The sequence below is a fragment of the Capricornis sumatraensis genome, chromosome 3 (assembly GCF_032405125.1).
Source record: "Capricornis sumatraensis isolate serow.1 chromosome 3, serow.2, whole genome shotgun sequence".
Lineage (NCBI taxonomy): Eukaryota > Metazoa > Chordata > Mammalia > Artiodactyla > Bovidae > Capricornis > Capricornis sumatraensis.
Genome location: NC_091071.1, coordinates 88,991,553 through 89,015,568, shown reverse-complemented (window position 1 = coordinate 89,015,568; position 24,016 = coordinate 88,991,553). Strand labels below are relative to the sequence as shown.

The 24,016-nt window shown below is 37.9% G+C and overlaps 1 protein-coding gene across 1 annotated transcript in view; it reads right to left on the bottom strand.

Moving 5' to 3' along the window:
• The window catches only part of NEB (nebulin), a 211,255-nt gene that overhangs the window by 87,776 nt on the left and 99,463 nt on the right, over positions 1–24,016 (bottom strand). The window contains exons 67-77 of the mRNA XM_068968129.1: positions 23,627–23,938; positions 22,386–22,589; positions 21,825–21,929; positions 20,748–20,855; positions 18,883–19,194; positions 17,187–17,390; positions 15,710–15,814; positions 15,469–15,576; positions 14,796–15,107; positions 3,386–3,589; positions 2,940–3,044 (exon numbers count right to left, since the gene is read on the bottom strand). Of these exons, the coding sequence (XP_068824230.1) occupies positions 2,940–3,044; positions 3,386–3,589; positions 14,796–15,107; positions 15,469–15,576; positions 15,710–15,814; positions 17,187–17,390; positions 18,883–19,194; positions 20,748–20,855; positions 21,825–21,929; positions 22,386–22,589; positions 23,627–23,938 (2,079 nt within the window). The remainder of the gene's footprint in view (positions 1–2,939; positions 3,045–3,385; positions 3,590–14,795; positions 15,108–15,468; positions 15,577–15,709; positions 15,815–17,186; positions 17,391–18,882; positions 19,195–20,747; positions 20,856–21,824; positions 21,930–22,385; positions 22,590–23,626; positions 23,939–24,016) is intronic.

Here is a 24,016-nt window from a genome sequence, read left to right as displayed (position 1 = left end):
TGTGTGCATGCGTGCTAAGTTGCTTCAGTTGTGTTCAACTCTGTGTGACCCTATGGACTGTAGCCCATCAGGCTCCTCTGTCCATGGGATTCTCCAGACAGGAACACTGGAGTGGATTGCCATGCCTTCCTCCAGGGGATCTTCCTGACCCAGGAATCAAACCCGCATCCCTTTACGTCTTGGCAGAGAGGTTCTTAACCAATAATGCCACCTAGGAAGCCTGATATTAATGGTAGCGTTCTGGTATTTCCAGCTGAGAAAGTTATCATGCAAAAGATAGCACATGAGACTTTCCAGAATTCTTTTTCCAAAGATGTCTATGGATTGGAAGGAAGAGGCTGATTCTATGCAGTGAAGAGCTGGCTGTCTCTCCATCCACTCACTTGGATGAGTGAGTGCACCATATACTGTACCATATACTGTACCAATTCTAGTCCAAAAGAAGCATCAAAATTTTGCTTTCTTCCCAGCCCTTGGAAAAACTTACCTCCTAAGAGGCTCATTACAATAAAGTTGGTGGTGCAGTATGGCACATGGTGAGGAATCTTTCCTTGGAAGACTCCTCTCACAAAGATTTATTATTTTTTGTAAGATAAAAGTTCCGAGCGATCATGGACTGTGTTAAGAAAGACAGTATCCTTCTTCTAAGGTCATACTGTTCCACACAAAGAAAAATCTCTGTGATTCATGAAGGTACTACCTTTCTTGAACTTTCTTAAACTGTGAAGCTACCCATGTAACTGAATTCTTTCATTTTATCTAACAGAGTTGTAAGATGATCTCTCCCTTTCCCCTGGCATACAATGATTTATTCTGCAAAGGATGATAATTCTGCCTTTTTCTTTCTGATATTTTTCTCTTTACTCTTTTTCTTTTTTTATGGATTGCTGGCTTTTCATTGCTGTGCGGGCTCTTCTCTAGTTGAGGCGAACAGGGGCTACTCTGTTGCAGAGTAATCTGCTTTTCACGGCAGTGCCTTCTCTCGTGTGGCACACAGACCCTAGGGCACACGGGCTTCAGTAGCTGCAGTTCCTGGGCTCAGTCGTTGTGGCACGTGGGCTTGGTTGCTCTGCAGCATGTGGGATCTTCCTGGACCAGAAATTAACCTGTCTCCTGCACTGGAAGGTGGATTTTTTACCATTGAGCCACCAGGGGAAGCCCTCTTATCCTTACTGTTAATTCATTATTTTGGCATAAATGAGAAGCTTATCACTAAGCTACTTTCAGCAAATGTTAAAAAATGGTAATGAGCCTCTTGATGAAAGTGAAAGAGGAGAGTGAAAAAGTTGGCTTAAAATTCAACATTCAGAACACTAAGATCATGGCATCTGGTCCCATCACTTCACAGCAAATAGATGGGGAAACAGTGGAAACAGTGACAGACTTTATTTTGGGGGGCTCCAAAATCACTGCAGATGATGACTGTAGCCATGAAATAAAAAGACGCTTGCTCCTTGAAAGAAAAGTTATGACCAACCTAGACAGCATATTAAAAAGCAGAGACATTACTTTTCCAACAAAGGTCCATCTAGTCAAAGCTATGGTTTTTCCTGTAGTCATGTATGGATGTGAGAGTTGGAATATAAACAAAACTGAACTTTAAAGAAAGCCGAAGAGTTGACGCTTTTGAACTGTGGTGTTGGAAGAGATTCTTGAGAGTTCCTTGGACTGCAAGGAGATCCAGCCACTCTAAAGGAAATCAGTCCTCAATATTCATTGGAAGGACTGATGCTGAAGCTGAAACTCCAATACTTTGGCCACCTGATGTGAAGAACTGACTCATTGGAAAAGACCTTGATGCTGGGAAAGATTGAAGGTGGGAGAAGAAGGGGATGACAGAGGATAAGATGGCTGGATGGCATCACTGACTCAATGGACATGAGTGTGAGCAAACTCCAGGAATTGGTGATGGACAGGGAGGCCTGGCGTGCTGCAGTCCATGGGGGTTGCAAAGAGTCGGACACGACTGAGCTGAACTGAACTAGTGGGCATCCTTTGTTTACTCCTGACTTGAATGAGAAACTTACTTACTTGATGAGCCTTGTCTTTGAGTTGAAATTTATTCTTAGTTATGACAAGAAAACATTCATTTATTCTTATTATGCTAAGATTTTATTAAAAAAATAAGAATCGATATTTGATTTGGTCATACATCTTTTTAAATGTAATAAAATGAGCATACAATTTTTCTCTTTTGTTCTAGCATATTATCTGTTTTCTGAGTATGAAATATTTTTGGCATTCCTGAATGAATCTTAGTTACTTGTATCATATATTCACATACTATCAAATTTGATTTGTTAATATTTCATTTAAGATTTCCTCATTATTATTGGTCTAAAGTTTTCATTTGAGGCACTTGGACAAGTTTTGATAATGGTGAAGGCTTTCCTTCTTTCATTAGGCTCTACAGTTATTTATTCCTTGAAGTTTGGAAAGAATTGCCCTATAAAATCATCTGGGAGACCCCGACATCATACAGGAGTGAGGAGAGGTCTTTAATAACCCTCTTCACTTCTTATAATATGTTTTTATTCTTTTCCTGGAGTCAAGTTTAGTGGTTTATAATTTCATAAAAAGAATCCCCTATATATCTGGGTTTTAAAATCAATTTAAATACCATTGTGAAATGAATTCTAATTATTTTATGTTCATCTGAATCTGTCATTCACTCCCCTTTCTTGTTTGTGTCTCTTCATTCCTCTTTCATCATCTTTCTCCTTGTTCCCTTCTCTCATTTTTCATGTTGAGACCGCCTCACAGTAACTGGCCTTACCCAGTGATTCAGAACCAGGGATCTGCCTCTCTCCTCACTCCTGGGCAAGGGCCTCCTTACCCACACCATCTTCTCTTCCTTGACTAGGAAGAGTTCCCTAGTGATAGCTTCCTACCAATTGGGCGACTTTCCAAACAAAAGGGGAGTCTGTTGCAGTACTTACATTGCTCACGTGAAGAGCATTGGTTCTAGCAAGTTTAATTTCTGGAGTATCTGGCATTATGTGGACTGAAGTTTTATCCTTGTCCCAAACTTCTCTGTACTTTGGCTGTGGAAAGAACCAATAACAAAATTACATCCCAGTTTGTAATTTTGCTAGTTGCAGTGTACCACTTTTGATTTTTCTGGTCCGAAATCTTTTCATATTAAAAATTTCCAGAATCCTTTTGCATAAATTACTCAAATTTGTTATGAAATCTGTATTACTACCTTTCATGTGTACTTTGAGTTTTTGTTTAAAATTAGTAAGCAGTAACAAAACAACCGTGTCAACATCACTAAAATCTTTGCTATCATCAGTATTGTTATCTTACAAATGGATTACCAGATTAATTATTTAGCATTCCTTTCATAACATGAATTTTAATACAGAACAAAAATGTGACTCACAATGCTAATATTTTCAGCATTTGATTTAGCAAGGACAACTTCAGGTGTGTCAACAATACTTGTGTACTTGAGTTTCACCACAGGTGTCCGATAGACACTGTCTCGGAAGATATGCTGGGCATTCTTGACTCTCAGTACTTCCGGAGATCCTTCAGGCATCCAGCCGATGCCACGTAGCCACTCCAAGTCAGCCTTGTAGATGGCCTGGGAAAGGAAACAAAGTCAGGAGACGCAGGTTTTTGTTTTGTTTTTTAATCTGTGGTGAAGTAAGAAAGCAGTTTTTCATGTTACATTTTCTCTTCCAGAAACAAAAATTAAGCTGACCATGGGGCTAACAGAAAGAATTTTTCATATGCACAGCAGCACTTGTCCTGCTTGTCTTCTCTGGTGTGTGTGTGTGTGTGTGTGTTTGTGTGTTCATGCACATACACAAATTCTAGAAAGAGAATGATGCAGAAGGGATGCCCTGCTTGGGGGATGTGTGGGAGATTTTTGAATATCTTGGTCATCATCTCATTAGCCAATGCAGACTTTGAAAAAAACAATAGATTCTCCAACAAGTTCTCCACACAAAAGCCAGAATGGTCTCTACAAAATGCATCATTCAAATCTGATGTCACAACATCCTCCAAACCTATGACTTCCCACTGGTCTCAGGATAAAGATCCACATCTTAACATAAACTAGGCTGTGCTGATGGTCTAGCATCAGTCCCTCCTCATTCTTCCAGCCTCATCTGACACGGGCTTTGACCCACATGTTCTGACCACACTGGCCTTTCAGTCTGTACTTTACATACACCCCTCTTTGTGTATGTTGGTCATTCTGCAGGAATGTCCTCACTGCGTTTTCCTCACAACCAACTCCTATTCTCTTTTCTTCTCTCTAAGTCAGCATTTCCCCAGAGAAGCTTTTCCCACCTCACTTTCTCATAGTGCAATGACCACTCTTTTTCAGCCATCCCATTTTTGCTGATATTCATTAGTTGACATCTGTTCCTTTATCATCAACGGGAACTTCCTTAAGTCAGGAACTTGGCCTTGTTCTTCTTTATTCACCATTGTGCCTTCAGTGTTCAGCACAAGACGTGGTACATGGCAGGTTTAATAAATATTTTTAAAGGGATAATTAAGAACTCAATCCCTAGTTCCACAGTTTCAATCCCACTTGGGTTTTCTTTTTCAGGACAACACTTCCTTTTGAACTGGGATTTGCATTTTCTTGGCTATCTCCACATGTTTTCTCAGGAACATGTAAGTGGTTAACCAGATAAAATTGCTTAATGTGAAACACCAGTTATGAATTTCATTAAAAAACCATTATGTTCTTCAGATATAGTACATTAATATTAATAGGATACAAATATCAAGCTAAAATAAGGAGTAAGAGGGAACACAGGGAAATTTCTACCTTAGTGAAGAAGGTTATATGTTTTAGTGTGTGAAGTATGACAGATACCCAAAATCTAGAAGGATTCTTGAAGAGGACTACATAGGTTTTGAAGCTTCCCTTTATCATTCTTTAAGAACTTGATTGATATGCATTCTTTATGTGATTCAGGTTAATGAAGAGACTGCATTTATCTAGAAACTGGACTAAATTCACCAAATGGCAATTATTTCAAATGATGGGTTTACTCTTCTATAACAAATTCATCTATTATATTAAAATATCTCCTGAAGCTTAAGGGAAGTTCAGATAATTAAAAGAAGGAATTCATTCTATACAAGAAACAAATATCCTGATAGAATTCATCATTTTCAAAAGATCGAATGGTTAGAAAATATAAGTACATCTAAAAATATTTTGGGCAAACTAATGAAACATAATGTTGTGAAGAATACAAAGGTAAGTGAGTGAGCTTAGAGCATGCTGCTAATCTTTTAAATTAATGTCAAGGAAGACAGCCCCTGTCATTCTTCAACTGAAGAAACACGATGTCAGACAATGAATACGTTAACAAAATCTATAGAAAAACTCTCGTAGTACCACCAACAATGAAGATGAAAACTTTCGGAATAAGCCCAGAAGTAAGGCTTGTGATTAACAAACTTAGTAAAATATCCCAGGGGAGTGCTCAGGCAGGGAAAGCATTCCTGAACATTGGAAGGAGTGACCGGGCAAGGCTGTGGGAGGCTGTCTTCCTGGGGAACAGTCACCACCCCCACGCCCCCAGGCACCACAGCAGCAACTTACATCACTCTGCAGGTCATATGCTTTCCTGGCTTGGATCACATCGTTCTGGTCAGGAAAGCAAGACCACTGGTGTAGGTACTGGCGATAGTCCACATCGCTTGCTAACGCCTGGCCTTCTTTGGCAGCATTGATGGACACCATGTCCCCCGGGATGGTGATCTTGGCCTTGTGGTCATTGTATGCCTTTTTGTACAGCCTGTCATTCTGCATCTTCAACACATTGGCCGCCCAGACCAGTTTAGGGTCTTCCTTGGCATTGCGACACCCAATGTAATGACCTTTCTGTTTCTCGTAAGCAGTTTTGTATAGATACTGGTGGATGTGAACAGAAGAAAGAAGATTTGTGTCTCCAGACTAACTTTTTCTGGACAGCCTGCTCAAATAACTCCCTCATATTACCCTTTCGGGGGCCCTGTTTTTCTTTAAATTCATACTACAAGTTTTATACTTGATATTTTGGTTTGCCTTCTACGTCTATATTCATGAAAACATTGTGAACACCTCAAAGGCAAGAACTGTGCTTCTGGGCTGTGCTCCAGCATAGGATTGTCCACTGTTTCCCAGACTTCAGACATTGTGTAACATTCTCACATGTTCCGCCATAAAACTTTGTGACAATACCACTTGTACTTCATATTTTACTTTGTCAACTTGATTTCTTGATATGTCTTAAAGTTTAAACTTATTTACAATTTTTATTTTAAAATTTATAATCCTATCTAAGTGGGCAAAATCAGTGTTTTTCTAGCACACATTAAAACAAATGTAACTGTTTTAAAAATGCTAGTCCATGCACTACATACAATTATCCCAGGAACCACCTAGGCATGCTGCACTTCAAGAAACAATAGAATTCTTTGTGCCCACTGGATCTCTGTAAGAGTTTATACATTAACTGATACTGATGAGATATTGAAAAGAAAATCCAAATCTGTGCTTAAATATATGAAGCAGAGAAGTCAGTCATCAAAGCTGTTCTTGAATTTGGAATTTTAAAGCAAGACATTAGTAACAATGCCCTTCATTCTACTTAAATATAATTCCTGGGGAATTATGTTAAAGATTAGTACAGCTTTATCTCTCTGACTGTCTGTGAATTAGTGTTTGTTAAGGCCAAGCAAATAGGGGCGCTCACATCACTGGCAATGTCCCTGGAAGCCTTGGCATGCTGGATCCCAATGGCGTCTGCTCTCAGGTCATAGCCGGTCATCTTGACATCTTCCCAAGCTTGCTGATACTTTTTCTGCAAATGGGGATTGCAACGACACAGTCAATCTGAAGAGGGGGCTACTGAGTCAGCACTACTGATGTGTTCAAGAATACACGTTAACATTTACACTGAAAAATAGACTTTCCCTTGAGATGTATAAAATAGACAGGTTTCATACTGAACTTAAATTCTAGTACATTTTAATGACATTTAATAAAATTTTCTTCCCAAATCTTTTTTTTTTAAAGAAGAGAATTTAAAAGACAACAAATCATATGAAAATGAGAAAAATTATGTGTACATAGTTTGGCTTTTAAAAGGAAAAATCAATGATAGGCCACTAAAAAAGAAAACTAAATATTACTACACATGCATATCTATGTTCTGATGTCATGTGTTTGGTGTAAACTACATTTTTCCTACTAAAAAAGACAAAGACATATTATAAACACAGTCTCAGGTGTGTGTGCACACTTATCACTAAAGACTAGAAGTAAAAGGAATGTTAATGAAATGCCTATTGCTAAGCGCTCCCTGGAGCACACTAACGAGAGGGTTGGTGAGGCAGAGAACATGGTGTGAAGTGGGTGTGCAGGGCCTTACATTGCTGATCTGTATGGCATTGATCTTGGACTGCAGCATCAAGGGAGTATCAGCTGGTACATTCACGTTCGCCTTCTCTCTCTCCCAGGCATCACGATACAATGGCTGGTAAAAATGAAAACAAAGGATCGTTGATTAGTAAATAAGCCAATTACCACATGAGTAAAACTATCTGTATGATGAAAGTTTCTCTTTGGATGTGTTCAGATATAAATGTAAATCGCATTTTGTTTTCATCTGTGTTTTTATTCAAAAGGTGCCAAAAGTGACTTCAACAAGAACACATTCATGTGTGTTATAAATGTAAAATGAAACAGAAACATGAACTTATCATCCTTTATTTATTCACATGTAATTATCTGGCAGATAAGCCCTCATTTGAGGTAACTGTGATAATCCACATTTCTAATTGAGTCCTGGCTTTCTTGGCCCAAATAACTATCATAATGTCTAATATTAGAGCAGCCTCTGGACTTTCAACTTATTTCACCATTGAATAGCAATAAAAAGGTGGCAATTATGTGATCATGGTATTAACTGGTGGACCTATACACAGGCCAGGTTTCAAAATGTGTTCAAAGTATACATCAGAGTGTATGGAGCATGAAAATGCCTACCACACGTATACTGACCAAAGAGTTATCCAGGCAAATGAAATGTGGATGCTGTTATTGATTGGTTATATGAGATTCTATCTGGATACATGTATGTTCAAGATTCAAGATTCTAATCTTGGTGTTAGCAATTTAAAGTTCACAATTACAATTTTTTCTTTTCTCTTTTTTAAATTATGAAAGTATGATACATTTACAGGAGACTTGGAAGATACAGAACAAAGTTACATATAGTTCTATTATACAATATGTTATTTCTTAAGTAGATAAATGAAGATTTTCAATTGGAGTTTCAATATCAAACTCTCAAAAATTAACAAAATGAATATACAGAAAAGTAGAAGGATATAGCAGACCTGAAAAGCATTATGAACCAATTCTACAATATTAAGATTTAACAATTTTCACACAATAGTAGGATACAAGTTCTATTCTAGTTCTCATAGACAATAAACCAGGAGACACTGAAACATATCCAGGGACATAAAATAACATGCAAAAATTTCATGGACTAAAGGTATTAAAACCATACAGAGTCTGTTCCCTTATCACTGAGGAATTATATTAGGAATCAATATCAAAAGGTATCTGTAAATAACCCACATATTTTCAAGTGCAATGTGACATTTACCAAGAGAGATCTTTGGCTTAGCCACTGAAAGCATCAACACAGCTAAAAGACTGAAAAAAACACAGACGGTGATTGCAGAGAAGAAAGCATTTAAATGAGAAATTAATGTCAAAATGAGAAATTAATATCAAAGACGCTTTTTAAAAAGCCATGTATTTGAAAATTAAATGTCCATTTTTAAATGATGGGTGAATCTAAGAAGCCATAACAAAGAAAATTAGAAAATAAAGTTCACAATTATAATTTTTATTGAGACTTATTCAATCTATCTAAACATATCATCAATTGACTTACCTCACTGATCTGTACGGAATTGATCTTTGCCAGAACAACTTCGGGGGTGTCAACAATGCTGGTGAATTTGAGAGCCTCAGGCCTTGTGCGATACAACCTTTCATTCAGGAGATTCTGGGCATTCTTTACTCTCATCACTTCCACGGAACCCTCTGGCAACCATCCAATACCCTTCAGCCATTCCAGGTCTGATTTGTACAGGTTCTATAAGAAGGAGAGGACCACAGAGCTCAGCAGAGTCCATTCATGTACTAGAGTACGATGCCAGCAAACCACACACGACCTCTACTTAAACCAGCTGGGTGCCAGTGCCAAAAAACTCAAGGATCTACGTCAGATGTTAACATTTGAGTGTTACATCTCTGGCACACACCTATGCAAGAAGTTTAGAGGATCATATAGGAACTGGAGCAGGGCTGGCAACTAGCACTTGTGGAATGAGAGATTGCAATGACACGTAATTTTGTTTTTACGGAAGACTGAGCTTCTGTGCTCACTACTTGAAGGCTGCCTTTGACGTGCCACTGGGGATAACATCTGTAGGAATCTGAGATAAAAAGGTCCTTAGAAGCAGGTATGTGCTCAGTTGCTTGGTTGTGTCCAACTCTTTGCAACTCCATGGACAGTAACCCGCCAGGTTCTTCTGTCCATGGTATTTTCCAGGAAAGAATACTAGAGTGGATTGCCATTTTCTCCTCCAGGGGATGTTCCTGACCCAGGGACTGAACCTGCGTCTTTTGTATCTCCTGTGTTGGCAGGCAGATTCTTTACCACTGTACCACATGTATAATGATAAATAAAATACATACTTACATCTATGTACACTTCTCCTCTTTCTCTCTCTAAAATTATTTAAATATATATATAAATATATAAACATATATTTACACATTTTTCCTATATGTGTCAAATAAACTTGAAATCCAACATTTTCTTATGCTTGCATCTGTTTCTGACATTTAGATACCTGATCATGCAAATGCAATGGATCAGGACAACTGAGATTGAAATTTTCTACCTAATTACATAGAATAAGAGTGATTTTCATCTTGATGAATAAGGCCTTCTAAAAGAAGGGATCTTCTATATGATATAAAATGTTCCAAAAAACTCCATGGAAATATACCGACTACGTTAGCTTCTATTAAGATCAGTATTTAAATTACATCCTTAGGGAATACACTGTGATTAGACACACAGACACACATCTACCAGGAGTCTGGAGACAGGATACGCACATCGCTCTGCAGTTCGTAGGCTTTCTTCGCCTGGATCACATCATTCTGATCTGGCAGACAAATCCACTGGTGCAGGTAATTGCGATAATCAATGTCGCTAACCAGGACCTGGCACTTCTTGGCCTGAACGATGGACATCATGTCCAGCGGTGTACTATGAATTCCTTTAGACTTCTCATAAGCTTTCTTGTATTCTAGGTCACTCTGAATCTTGGCAGCATGGATAGACCATACCAATTTGGGGTCGTCTTGCAGGGTGCGGAAACCCACGTGGTGGCCCAGTTGCTTACGGTAACCTTCTTTGTATTTGTACTACAGTTACGAAAAAATAGATTAAAAGACATATGAAAATAATGTATGAAGAGGACTTTTCATTAAATGCTTTTGGAATATTTTTTAGCCTTAGTGTGAATTAGCTCAACATGGGCAGTCATTATATATTTCAATTCACTTTAAGGAAATAAGACAGGGCTATTTTAGACACTTTCATTGAAGACATGAGCCAGTCAGGAGGGATATAGTATGGTGGACAAGATTAATAAAAAAAATAATAGCTAACAGTTACTGAGCAATCACTATATGTCAGACGCTATTATGAGTGCTTCAAAGTATTAGATCAATTCATATGAAACTGCTGAGTTCTTTAGGTAAAAATAGTTGAATAGATGCAATTATAACCTCATTTAATCGTCATAACATCTCTATGATGTTGATATTAGTATTATCACATATTTCAAATGGGAAAAATAAGGCACAGTGGGGTGGCAATCATTATTCCCAAGGTTGCCTGGCAAGTGGAAATTAGGTCAAATGGTCCCCAAGAGTACCGAAGGTAGCTGAGGTAGGAAAAAGTCATATGTGTGGTTTTGGAGACAGACAAAAAGGTGCATGTTTTAGGAATGGAAAACAAGGTTGATGGTTCAAATCAGAAGATGACAACAAAAGGCCTGTGGACAAGAGTCTCCACTCTAAGTGTCTTAGGGCCAGAGTAAGACAGCTTCTCTTTCCTATATTTGGGTAACACAGAAACATTTGGACAACATGGGGAGAGAGAGAAACTGGGAATACAGCAGATACTGTGGATTGACTATGGTTTTAGAGATAAAAATAAGAAATAAGAAGGAAGAGACAGCTGGATACATAAGATAAAAAATAAAGAATTTGAAGAAAAGGAATGAAGGTGGCTTAAAGATTTAGAGCTGGGCCTTGGTAGGATAATTGATTTGACTGCTGGTAAATTTTTTAATTACTGTTAAATGAACTTCAACTAGTTATTCAGAACATTATACATATGCCTCCAGCATAAGATCTTATATATAAAATGTGATTTCAGTAATAAGTCTAACATAAAACTTTCACCTTTGATTTGTGTTTATGGAGAATGTCGTAAAAAATGTGGAGGATTAAAAATCACACTGTACTGGCTCCTAAATTGTTCCCAAGAATTTTGTATAGATTCTTCATGGTATTTCACTTCTACTTATAAACAACTTAGAAGTGATTTACACATAGACTTCACCTATGTTTACCTTAGTGTTTTTCATCCCATTTTAATATTTTAAAATAGAGTTTTTAGCACAAAAATTTAAAAGCAAATCAAACCAAAGCAAAATTCTTGAAAAATGCTTTCCCAATTGTTGTATAGAGCAGAAAACCCACGAGGAACTAGAAGGAGCTGTACCTCACTGGCAATTTCTCTGGAGGCTTTAGCATGCTTGATTTCGATGGCATCTGCTCTCAGGTCATAGCCTTTCTGCTTGGCTTCATCCCAGTCTTTCTGGTAGAGTTTCTGTCGAGGGAAAACACAAGTTTGCTTATAAGAATTGAAAATCAGTAGACAGACTCAAAGTAGTTATACTATGAATCATAAAGCACACTGTACATGATGGCAGCTTAAGAAAAAACAGTCACTTCTGCTTCTTTCAATTATTGCCTATTTATTTTATGGAGCACAGGGTACTTGTGATTATAATTTAAAGCTAAACATCTAAAGCTACTAATGCTTGTATTATTTGCATCCATCACAAGGTAGTACAATGTGAAACTATCCCCTTACACATGGGAACTAAGAATCAACCGTGAACCTAGAGAACCTTCATCCAGCTACCATAATAAGACTATGTAAGATTTTTTTCCTAATGCTGCCCTTTGACTTTTCAAAGGACTCTGCTAAAGAGATGTGACATACCTATCCTGCACTCTCCACATATTTAAAAGTTTTGGTTTTTCTTATGGCCTTGAAATGTCGAACAAGAAAGTTCTGGATTAATCCAAAACCTATAAATACAATAGAGACTGTTACCTCTTATACTTCCTTGTGTAAGAGGCACTTACTAGGGATTTCATTATTTTCAATTAGTATATGATGAAACTGAGCTATGGGCATTGGATGTAGGACAATGACTTCCAGGTTGAAAGGAGGACATCAATAAGATTCAGGTATCCCAACTCTCACAGTGCAGGGACCCAGATGTGTATCTAAACTAATGTTTGAAGGAGAATTTCCATTCATATTGCCTTGGGAATGGTAGCTAAATAGAAAGTATCTGGCACCCCAAGCTATAAACACTTGTAAGGTGGGTAATTCATCCATTATAACACATTCCATATGCTGACAGATACTGTCCTTCAAAGACCTTTATACTCCATATTATGCCTCTTACATTGCTGATTTGCATGGCATTGATTTGAGCCTGCAGTATGAGTGGTGTGTCAGAAGGAATGCTTATGTTGGTTTTATCTTTATTCCAGGCTTCTTGATACAGTTTCTGTGGAGAGAAGGAAAATATTTTAATACAGTGATAGATATTTGAAACTTAAGCCTTCACAACTATTTAACCTGGAAAAATGTTTTGTGCTATATTTGCAATGGTTAGTTTTTTTGTATCAACTTGACTAGGCCGCAGTACCCAGGTATTTGGTCAAATATTATTCTAGCTGTTTCTGTGAAGGTATTTTTTAGAACAGATTAACATTCATACCAGGAGATTTTGGGTAAAGTAGATTACCCTCTGTGATATGGGAGGTGGGGGGCTTCATTCCATCAGATGAAGGCTTTAAGAGAAAAAAAGACTGACCTCCCCTGGGCAAGGGTAATCCTGCCAGCCAACTGCCTTGGACCTGTCTTCCTGGGTCTCCAGCCAGTTGGCCTATCTTGCAAACTTTGGCCATGCCAGCCTCCACAATCATGTGAGTTAATTCCATAAAATAAACTTCTGTCTCATCCATCCCATTTAGCCCTGTTTCTCTGGAGGACCCTGACTAATGCAGTATTCTACCGTTTAATGTGGAGCATTATGCCATACGTTTTGTAACAGGTATTTGCTTTCCTGCAGTGTCGCGTAGTGACAGTTTTCATGTTAGTGCTTCCAAATTTGTGTGTGAGATAGCGGAAAGGCACACTGGCGTTTGTCACAGCTCTACTTGGCACGTGCCTTCACTAAACTAACCAAGAGACTCTTAGAGTGGCTCCCATCACTTTAGGTCTTTGCAGAGACACAATCCATTTGCTCCACTGGGGTGGCATCTTCCGAAGAGAAAGCCCCACAAGAGGAGAGCCTGAAAGTACGATGGTTCTTACCTCACTCATTTGCAGAGAATTGGCTTTTGCCAGGACGACATCTGGTGTGTCGACAATGGAAGTAAATGTCAAGGCTTCTGGGCGTGTCCTGTAGCGTTTTTCATTGATCAGGTCTTGAGCATTCTTCACCCTGTTCATTTCCACTGAGTCTTCTGGCATCCAGCCGATGCCACGCAGCCACTCCAGGTCTGATTTGTACACATTCTACAGAGACATTAGACACAAAAATTGTTCCAAGTGTTAGACACAGGATCCCTGAATTGAAAAGTAAGTTCATGGGGTTGAGGGGTTCATAAGCACAAGTGATGGTGGTTCTAAAAAAAGTAGGACCTGAGATTTTACATGACTCAAGGGTTTCAATATCCAGAGTAATTTTTCAATTTTCAATATCCATAAGAAAATTTTTTTAAAAATAAGGGCTTTATTTATTCATTCATTTAGCCACACAGCATGTGGATCTTCCCCAACCAGTGGATCAAACCTTTGTCTGCACTGGTAGCACAGAGTTTCAACCAGGGAAATCCATGTTAAAGAATACTTTTTTATGCTAGGCATGAATAGGAATAAAATGGTAATATTGCTAAATTTCATGATGATTCGATATTACAAAGAAATCATATAACTGAAAAAATTTAAAGATATTTCGTTGAATCTCATTCCATTTTCATCCCATAATAACTGACCCAAGGAAACTCTCTGTTCAGTGTTTTGGATATAGTACAATAGTGGCAGTTATTTGTTTTAATATTCAGATAATTTATGTTAATCTAAAATATATTTTCATTGCCAGACAGTACAAAGGATGTAAAAAAAATAATCTGGAATCTAGGCTAGGGAAAAAGGATATGACCTAAGCAGAGTTCTTTATCTAACATTCTTTGATTCCCATAATGTAACTCCTAAACAGAGGTTTTAACAATGTGAATGGTGCCCCCTGAGGTGGTGCAGTGAACAACTCATGGGTCACTCCACAGAGGCACTGTCTGGACAATTAACAAATCTCTGCCCTCCCATTCCGCCTTTCCTGAAGTTCACATTACTTACATCACTCTGCAGGTCATAGGCCTTCCTGGCTTGGATAATGTCGTTTTGATCAGGTAAGCATGTCCAGTGATGCAGGTAATTTCGATAATCAATGTCACTGACCAGAATCTGACATTTCTTGGCCTGCAAGATGCCTAACATGTCCACTGGGCTACTGAACTTGGTTTTCCACTTCTGGAACTCCTTCTTGTACTCCCTTTCACTTTGAATCTTCCCTGCATTCATGGCACACATAATCTTAGGGTCGTCTTCAACACTCCGGGCTCCAATGTGGTGGCCTTTTTGTTTCTCATATGCTTCTTTGTATTTGTACTAAAACATGAGACATATTGGTTTAGAAGCCCGACTTTAATACAATATGCATGCTGACAATCACAAACAATAATGGAAACCCACAAGAAATGGACAAGAGTTTTACACTGCAAATATTTTGATATCTCTGAACAATTTTAAACTAATGTTTTGTGCTATCATAAAGGTAACTATAATCATATATCTTCACTGCTGAAAACTTTTTATGCAGCAACTGTGACTACAATTTCAAAATGTGTTTTTCTTCTCTGGGACAGCAAAAGGAAACAACAAGAGGAAGCAATTACCAAGTGTGGCCCACCAGCTGCACTACAGTTGCTCAGCAAGGTGAGCCCAAGCGGGTTAGACAGACAGCACTTACGTCACTGGCAATGTCCCTCGAGGCCTTGGCGCTTTTGATGGAAATAGCATCAGCTCGCAGATCATAGTCCTTCATCTTTGATTCATCCCATCCCTTGGTGTAAAGTTTCTAGGTGGAGAATAATATACAACAGAAAAAGAAAGGTGTTGTAGAAAGTTAATAGGCCAGTTCTAGTAAGGCAGATGGGAACAGGATTTTAACTAGTTCTAAAGGCTGAAACAACAATGAGGAAATCTCTTACATGGCTGATATTGGCAGAATTGCTCTTGGCCAGCAAGATTTCGGGGGTGTCTGGCATCACATGGATGGAGGTTTTGTCAGCATCCCAGGCTTCTGTATATAAATGCTAGGGGGGAAGTAAGGTAAACCTCTTTGTTAAAGCCAATACCTTGCAGTTATTATCAAATTTATTTCATTTAGCTATAAGATAACCTTTTAAAGTTTATTTGGAGGTGAGGGAAGCAAAAGGGGAGAGAGAAAGTCATGGCCATGTTTAAACAGACACATAACAGTTTTATAGCCAATGGAAAACAGCATCACGATCTCAATGATTAATTCTTTTTATTCTGTGACTCTCAGGCTTACTCACAGAACCTTCAAGGATGGAGCTTGGCTACAGAACTATGATATAGTAGAAATCCCTAGATTTCAGACCAATCCCAAGGTCAAACCCAGTTCCTCTATGTCTAAGCTGAGTGATCTTGACAAAGGTACATAAGGCCTCACACTTGTCTTTTTTTGAGGGGGGAGGATAATCATACCTAATTAAAGTTTTTTTAAAAACTTTTTGCTTGTCTCTTTCTTTTAGCTGAGGTGAAATTGGTATTTAACTTTATTGAATACTTTTTTTGGAGATTAACCATAACATATGTATAGTGCCTGAGTCATGGAAGGAACTCAACAAATTTTATGACGTTTCCTATTGTTATTTTCATGGTGGGTGCTCTGTTGATGAGTATGGTATAGAACAGGCTTTCTGGAGTTTTAATACCCCAAACTTTGCAGTTTGCTATCTGAGAGCCAATTTCGTACTCTGCACTGAGCACACAATTTCATTGCCCTGATATTTGGAAGACATTCAGGGATGTGTGGGAGAATTCAGAAAAGTTCAATTCAACTTCAAATGTTCCTATTAAGGGCCTACCTACTGGATGAAGAAATTAGCCCAATATCAATAAGCAGACTGCCAGAATTCTGGAGGAAAGAAGCAATCACCTATTTTGTGTAATAAAACTGAAAGCAGCAGCAACAGCTCACTTTCCAAAGTGGAATTTCCACAAGCAACTAATTTGGGGCGTGCACTGACACTGCCATGCACAGCACTTCTCAGACTTCTGAACAAAAAGTGAAACAGCTGTATGTTTTTTACAAGATGGATAAAGAGACACCAATGGCTTGAGTTAGCTCTGCTGAGGAGAACGTGCAGAGAAAAGTATTGCATTTGTGGACGTCTCCAGGTCACTGCTCAGAAGAATGTGTGCTTTACCCCCAGAGAACTTGTTTTGGCTGTGCTTCCCCATGCACACAGAAACGTGGGGTCAGGGTTAAGAAGAGCATGCAGGTCCAGCTAGGATTCGAGCCTTGTTGAAGGCCTGCATCAGAATCAGGTCCATCACCTACCTCTCCTTTCTCTGGAAACCCTCCAGGACATTTCTCACTTTACGAGCCCAGGATAAGGAAGGTATGACTCAGGCAACTGGCCACAGCTGAAGACTCACCTTGCTCATGTTCAGGGCATTATTCTTTGCTAGAACAATCTCTGGGGTGTCTGTAATGCTTGTGAACTTGAGCTGGACTGCAGGCTGGCGGTACTTCCTTTCACTCAGGATTTCTCCGGCTCTCTTCACATTCTCGACCCCCACAGAGCCAATGGGCACCCACCCAATGCCTCTTAGCCACTCAAGATCAGCCTTGTAAATAGCCTGAAAATGAAATAATGTCAAATATTTGTAGAAATTACCTCCACAACCTGATGTTTCATGGTTTAGCATAGACAGACGGTGTGTAATTTTGCATCTCACTTGTGTAAATTTCTGAAAAGACACAGCACTGCTTTACTTTGGTGTAGAACATCGAGTTCAACGCTTTGTCCCTGAAGGTAGTCAATTCCTGCTGTTTTAAAGACCTATGAAGTCTCCAATAATACGTGATTTCATTGATACAAAACCACTTTAAGAAAATTTCTGCCTGCCTCCCAATACAAAATGTTTATTCTCTGATTTGATTGCCTATACCTCTCTGTATGGGAATAATTTTCTGTTAGAATATAATTTCTTCCTATCTCTTTGAGCAGTGGCCTTCACAGCCATTGTGCAACATAAAGAAAGGATGAACACTGCTGCATGTTGAGTCAATGTGTTTTCTGGGGACAACAAAAAAGAGATCATTTTTCACATGATTCTATACTCATGCTTCTAAACCAAAGAGCATATATATTTTTACTTTTATTTAGCTTATCCTCATCTCCTTTCTTGTGTTGTAGTTCAAGCAAAAAAAAATATTTTGTCCTGCTTTCACATTTCTTTTTTAAATTTAAATAATTGGCTGATGAAGAATTTTTCTTATAAGTAACAGTTACAGTTCTTTTTGTTTTTATGGCTTTTGGGGAAACTATTTTTTTAAATGCCACTTCTTTTATCATTCTCTCAAAAGTGACTACTTATCAGAGCCTGATCAAGAAAACAAGGAGCAACTATACCAATAAGGTAGTATTTGAGTTCCAAGGACAATCTATAAACTTTAATGCATAAAATTAGCTACAAGGGTATATTGTACAATGTTAGGAATAAAGCCAACATTTTACAATAACTATAAATGGAGCATGTTTTAAAATTGTGAACCATGGTATTGTGCACCTGTAACATATAATACACAATACACTTCAGTAAAAAGCATATATATATATATATATATATATTAGTACCTCACAGATTTAGTTTTTTCCCCTGATACTCTAACTTTATTTTTAATTTTTAAAAACTGAAGTATAGTTGATTTATAATGTTGTGTTAAGTTTCAGGTATACAGCAGTGATTCAGTTATATAGCTGAATATATATATATATATATATATATATTCTTTTTCAGACTGTTTCCCATTTTCAGTTATTATAAGATAATCTAGCTCCTTGTGCTATATAGTATGGCCTTGCTGTTCATCTATTTTATGTAGAGTGTATCTGTTAGTCCCCAGCTCCTAATTTATCCTTTCCCTTCCTTAGTTTAATACTTTTGATAACCATTTTCCAATTTGATTGTTTTCTTCTGAAACCAATGTATATAATTTTACGCTTTTCATGATATTGTCCTGAGAAGTTTTCCGCAGGTTTCACAAGACTGCCAAAAGATTCCATGGCACACGAAAAAGTTAGAATCCCTTCTTGAAACCTTGCTGAAGAGTAGCAAATCCACTCACATCACTCTGAAGGTCATAAGCCTTCCGAGCCTGAATGACGTCATTCTGATCAGGCAGACAGATCCACTCGTGAAGCAGATTCTTGTAGTCTATGTCGCTTACAAGGATCTGGCACTTCTTGGCCTGCACCAGCCCCATCATGTCCACTGGGCTACTAAACTTGGTCTTCCACTTCTCAAAGTCTTTCTTGTACTCCCGGTCACTCTGGAGCTTGGTTGCATGGATGGACCACATCATCTTGGGATCATCCTTAATATTTCGGGCCCCAATGTGGTGGCCAAGCTGTTTGCGGTAGCCTTCCTTGTACTTGTACTGAAGAAAAGAATAGAGATATAAGTCTAATGATAGGGACATCTTATTTATATCATATTTCATAGTTTCATAGATGTATTATTTCTTTTGATTTTCCCCACCACTAATGTGAGAGAAAAAGATTATTATTATATCAACTCAATTTTATAAAACAAACAATGAAGTCTCCATGAGTCAAGTGATTTGTTCAAGGTCACACCCTAAGCAGGTGGCAGGGCTAAGACTCAAACGGAGAGCTTCTGATTCCTAATATTTTTCCCGTCAACTAAACTATCCTCCCTCACTTACATTTGCTTAACAAGTAAGGCAAAAATATTTTGCGCAATTTAAAAGAGAATCTACTTAAAGATGTGACTTTTTCTGAAAAAAGTTTTGATATTATGAATGTTTTAGAATACTTTCCTTGTAATTAGAATTTAGAGTAAATTCGATAGTCAAGCATATGAGCTATGCTTAGAAAGTTTCACCAGGAAATACCTCTTTTATTTGCCTGTCGATGTCATTGAACTTTTAACCACGAGAGAGAAAATGCCTTGGGTTAACATGCTATTTTTTAAAAGTTTACTCAAAAATAACACTTTATAGTCCATTTTACCATGAGATGGTCATAGTGTGGGCTTCTCCAGCTTAGTAGCCTGGAACAGTTTTGATAAAGGAAGAAATGAACCATATGTCTAAGGTCTGGGACACTTCCAGAAGAAGGAAAGTCTGGATTTGAATCCTAAGGAGCCCTGGTACAGCATGAGTGTACTGGACACCCTCAGGAGATGTTTCTCATGAGATGTGAAGGACTAGAAAGGAGAGAAAAGCGGGTGCTGATAAGCGTTTTGCTTTCTTCTCAACTTGCTCTTGTGTCCAGTTATGAGCATCTTGGTAGGAGAACCTTACTAAAGGTCAACAAAGGATTAAAGAAAACTCTAAAATGAACCGATAATTAACATTTTCTCTTAGTGTGAGAATAAATGGATAGTAGTAGGAAAGAGTTCATATTCACATTAGCTGATTTACATGTGCTATCAATGTCTTTAACAAAAACGTTTTTTCTTTATTACAAACATCTAGGTCATCAGCTGCTCAACTTCTGAGGCTCAAAAATAGAAACGAAATCACCAGTCCAGGTTCAATACAGGATGCTTGGGGCTGGTGCACTGGGATGACCTGGAGGGATGGTACGGGGAGGGAGGGGTGTTCAGGATGGGTAACACGCGTATGCCTGTGGCAGATTCATGTTGATGTGTGGCAGAACCAATACAATATTGTACAGTAAAAATAAATAAATTAAAAAAAAAAAAGAACCTGGGTGGGGAAATAGGAGCCCATTTTTAGTGGTCATAAAATACTTATTTTTAAAGAGTGTAACTCCATCTTTGCAGATTAATGTGTACTGAACATAGCATCTTTTGTTTTCTTTTTCATTCGCAACTTTGTACATGGGGGAAACATTAAAGGAGACTGGGACTTTCAGGCTAAATTTCTGGCAAAAAAAGCTGTAAAAGCTGCCATTTGTAAACATCTTTGAGTAAGAAATGCATCTTCCAAAAATATCAACTTACATCACTAGCAATATCTCTTGATGCCTTGGCTGCTTGGATTGGAATGGCATCCAAACGCAAGTCATAACCTTTTTTCTTGGACTCTTCCAAAGCAAGTTTATAGAGTTTCTGTACAAAAGAGAATTAATCCATCAGTGTTACTTTTGTTAAAAAAATGAAGCTATTTATTATTAAGCTTTATCTGTCCTCATTTAAACTACAGAAACAGATCCACAAAGTTAAGTATTAGTATGGGTTTGTAGAAAACTATGTTTCATAGGTGCTCAAGGATTTTAAGGCACATGGTTTAAACTTTGACATTTTATTGATTAGCAAATCACAAAAGTTTTTAGGGAGGAATCAGTATCTGGTTGCTAAAATTCTCTTTTGCCAAACAAGCACATGTAAAAAAATCCCAACTGTTTATTATCACAATTTTAATATAAAAGAAAGGCCATCTTAATGACAAAGAAGGAGAAAAATAAGTATGGTTGTTTCTAAATTGAATATATTTGCATTTGACAACTCAATGTGTTGTTCTTGTTTTTTTTTTTCCATTTTTGCCATGGATTATCATCACAGACTATGATCCATCTGTAGATTTGGGTTTCAAAATCACCAACTCTAATGAAAATGTTGGTTCTGAAAGATACATAGGAAAATGCTTGCAAATAACATTAAATGGTAACCAGAACACAATGAAGCAGCAAAAGAATGCACAGTACAGCAGCTCACTGCGTTCTAAACCCAGTGTCGACCTGCTAAACAGTTACTGGATAAATTAATAACTTGATGACCACACTGCCCTTAGGGGTGTACAAGGCTTTAGTAGTAGAATCCCTTTTGGGATACTTCTCCATAAGCATTTCATTCCATGATGTCATCTTCATAAAAGGCTGGTCTACTTTGTGGATCCACCACACGGCCCAAAATTGAATCAAGAAAAATATTTCTTGAATCAAAGGAGAACTATCTGTTTTAGTGACAATACTGGCTTGCAGTGTATACAATAAACTGGTTAAAACATTTCACCAAGGAAACTGTTACGGTAGTTCATTTTTGCCTCTCTCTTCATGATAAGATCAGTAGGTTACTTACATCACTGTAGTTGATTTGGTTGAGCTTGGCTAGCATGATTTCTGGTGTATCAGGCATGACATGGATTGTTTTCTTGTCATTGTCCCAGGCTTCAGTATATAAGCGCTATGAAAAAAAAAAGAGGAGAAAAATTATTTTGGAGTTCACATTTTTTTGATTACGTGCCAGTTACCTCTCCTTTGTACAAAGTAGAAATAAAACTAATAAAGTTGCATAAATTCCTACTTTTCAAGTAGATAAATTACTATTTCCAAAAGAATTTAGCTTACTATTTCATTGACTCAGTTTTTATTCTTTCTTATGAAAACTTTTTTTAACAGTGCTAAAATGTAGGATTGGGTTGCAGTTTTTAATACCTGTAATTGTGAAATACTTGCAGCACATGGTATTTTTAACAGCTTAATATCCTGAAGTATTACTAAGTACGGTGTTATAATGGGAAAATCACTTTTAAAGGTATCATAAATCCTATAGGAATCTTTAAAATGTAGTAACATGTCAGAATTTTTACTTTGTTCTATGGTAAATTCCTATACTTGATGCTGAGGAGTGAAGACTCACCTTACTCATGTTTATAGCATTGTTCTTTGCCAGCACCTGCTCCGGGGAATCAGTTACGCTAGTAAATTTCAGTGTATCTGGACGCTGGCGGTAGATGTTGTCACTCAGTATCTCTCCGGCCCGCTTGGCTTTAACTACTTCGAAGGAGCCAATTGGAACCCAGCCAATGCCTTTCAACCATTCAAGGTCTGACTTATATAAATTCTGCAAATCAACCAACAAGTAACACAGTTATGATAATAATTAGTTTTTTCAGATTCAGAGTCACAAAATGGATCATACTGTGAGAGAAACACAAAAAGCACTGAACAGGTAAAGCTGCCATCTCAATTAATCACTCATTCATAAGCCTTATTGACTCCTGAGTACATTTTTCCTAAGCATCGCTTGGCATAGAGGATTGTACTAGGAACAACAAAAGATCTTTCTAAAAAGTAAAGACACTGTCCTGCCCTTGAGGGTATTAAAAGATGTTCACTTAAGAGCAGAGTTTCTTTAGCTTTGAAAAAGGTGTTCTAATAGCCCCTCAAAAGACCATATACTTAGACCAACACTGAAAGCACTGCAGTGACAAAAATTCTTGCCTTTCTTTTTTTAAGGAAAAGAGTTGAAATTCAATTACGGTCATGAGTTTCAACACACAGTAATGTTAAGTTTTGCATATCACACTCTTGATATGCATTTTAATTGAAATATAATTGACCTATATCAGTTTTAGGTATATGAGATCATGATTCAACATGTGCGTATATTGCAAAATGATCATCTCAACATGTCAAGTTAAGATCCATCACTACACATACCTACACTTTTTTTCCCTCATGGGAAATTTTTAATAAACTCTTACTTTTATTTTCATCTTCAAAATCACAAAATATAAAGTATGTAATGGGGTGCTATAGAGAGAATATACATTTCCTAATTACTGGCTTTCTTTTACTCTCAACAGGGCATGCTAACTGTATTATTAGTGTGCTCAGTCACTCAGTCATGTCCAACTCTTTGTGACTCTATAGACTGTAGCTCCTCTGCCCATGGAATTTCCCAGGCAAGAATACTGGAGTGGGTTTCCATTTCCTCCTCTAGGGGATCTTCCCGACCTAAGGAGCAAACTTGCATCTCCTGTGTCTCCTGCATTAGCAAGCAGATTCTTTACTATTGCACCACCTGGGAAGCCCAGTATTATTATTGCACTATTATTATTAACACTAGGATCCAGAAGCAGCATCGGGAATACTCACATCACTCTGGAGGTCATAAGCTTTCCGAGCATGGATGATGTCATTCTGGTCAGGCAGGCAGGTCCACTCATGCAGAGGATGTTTATAGTCCACATCACTAACCAAAGTCTGACATTTCTTGGCCAAAACAATACCAAGCATGTCCACTGGACTGCTGAACCTGGTCTTGTATTTTTCAAAATCTTTCTTGTACTCACGGTCACTCTGCATTTTGGCAACGTGGACAGACCACATCATCTTGGGGTCATCATGTATCGCTCGGGCACCAATATGGTGACCCAACTGCTTACGATAAGCTTCTTTGTATTTGTACTGAAAGAGAGAACCCAGTAAACAAGGAGAAAGCATCAAGGGCTGGCCCCTGCTGCTCTCTCTGTGGTGACACTTTTC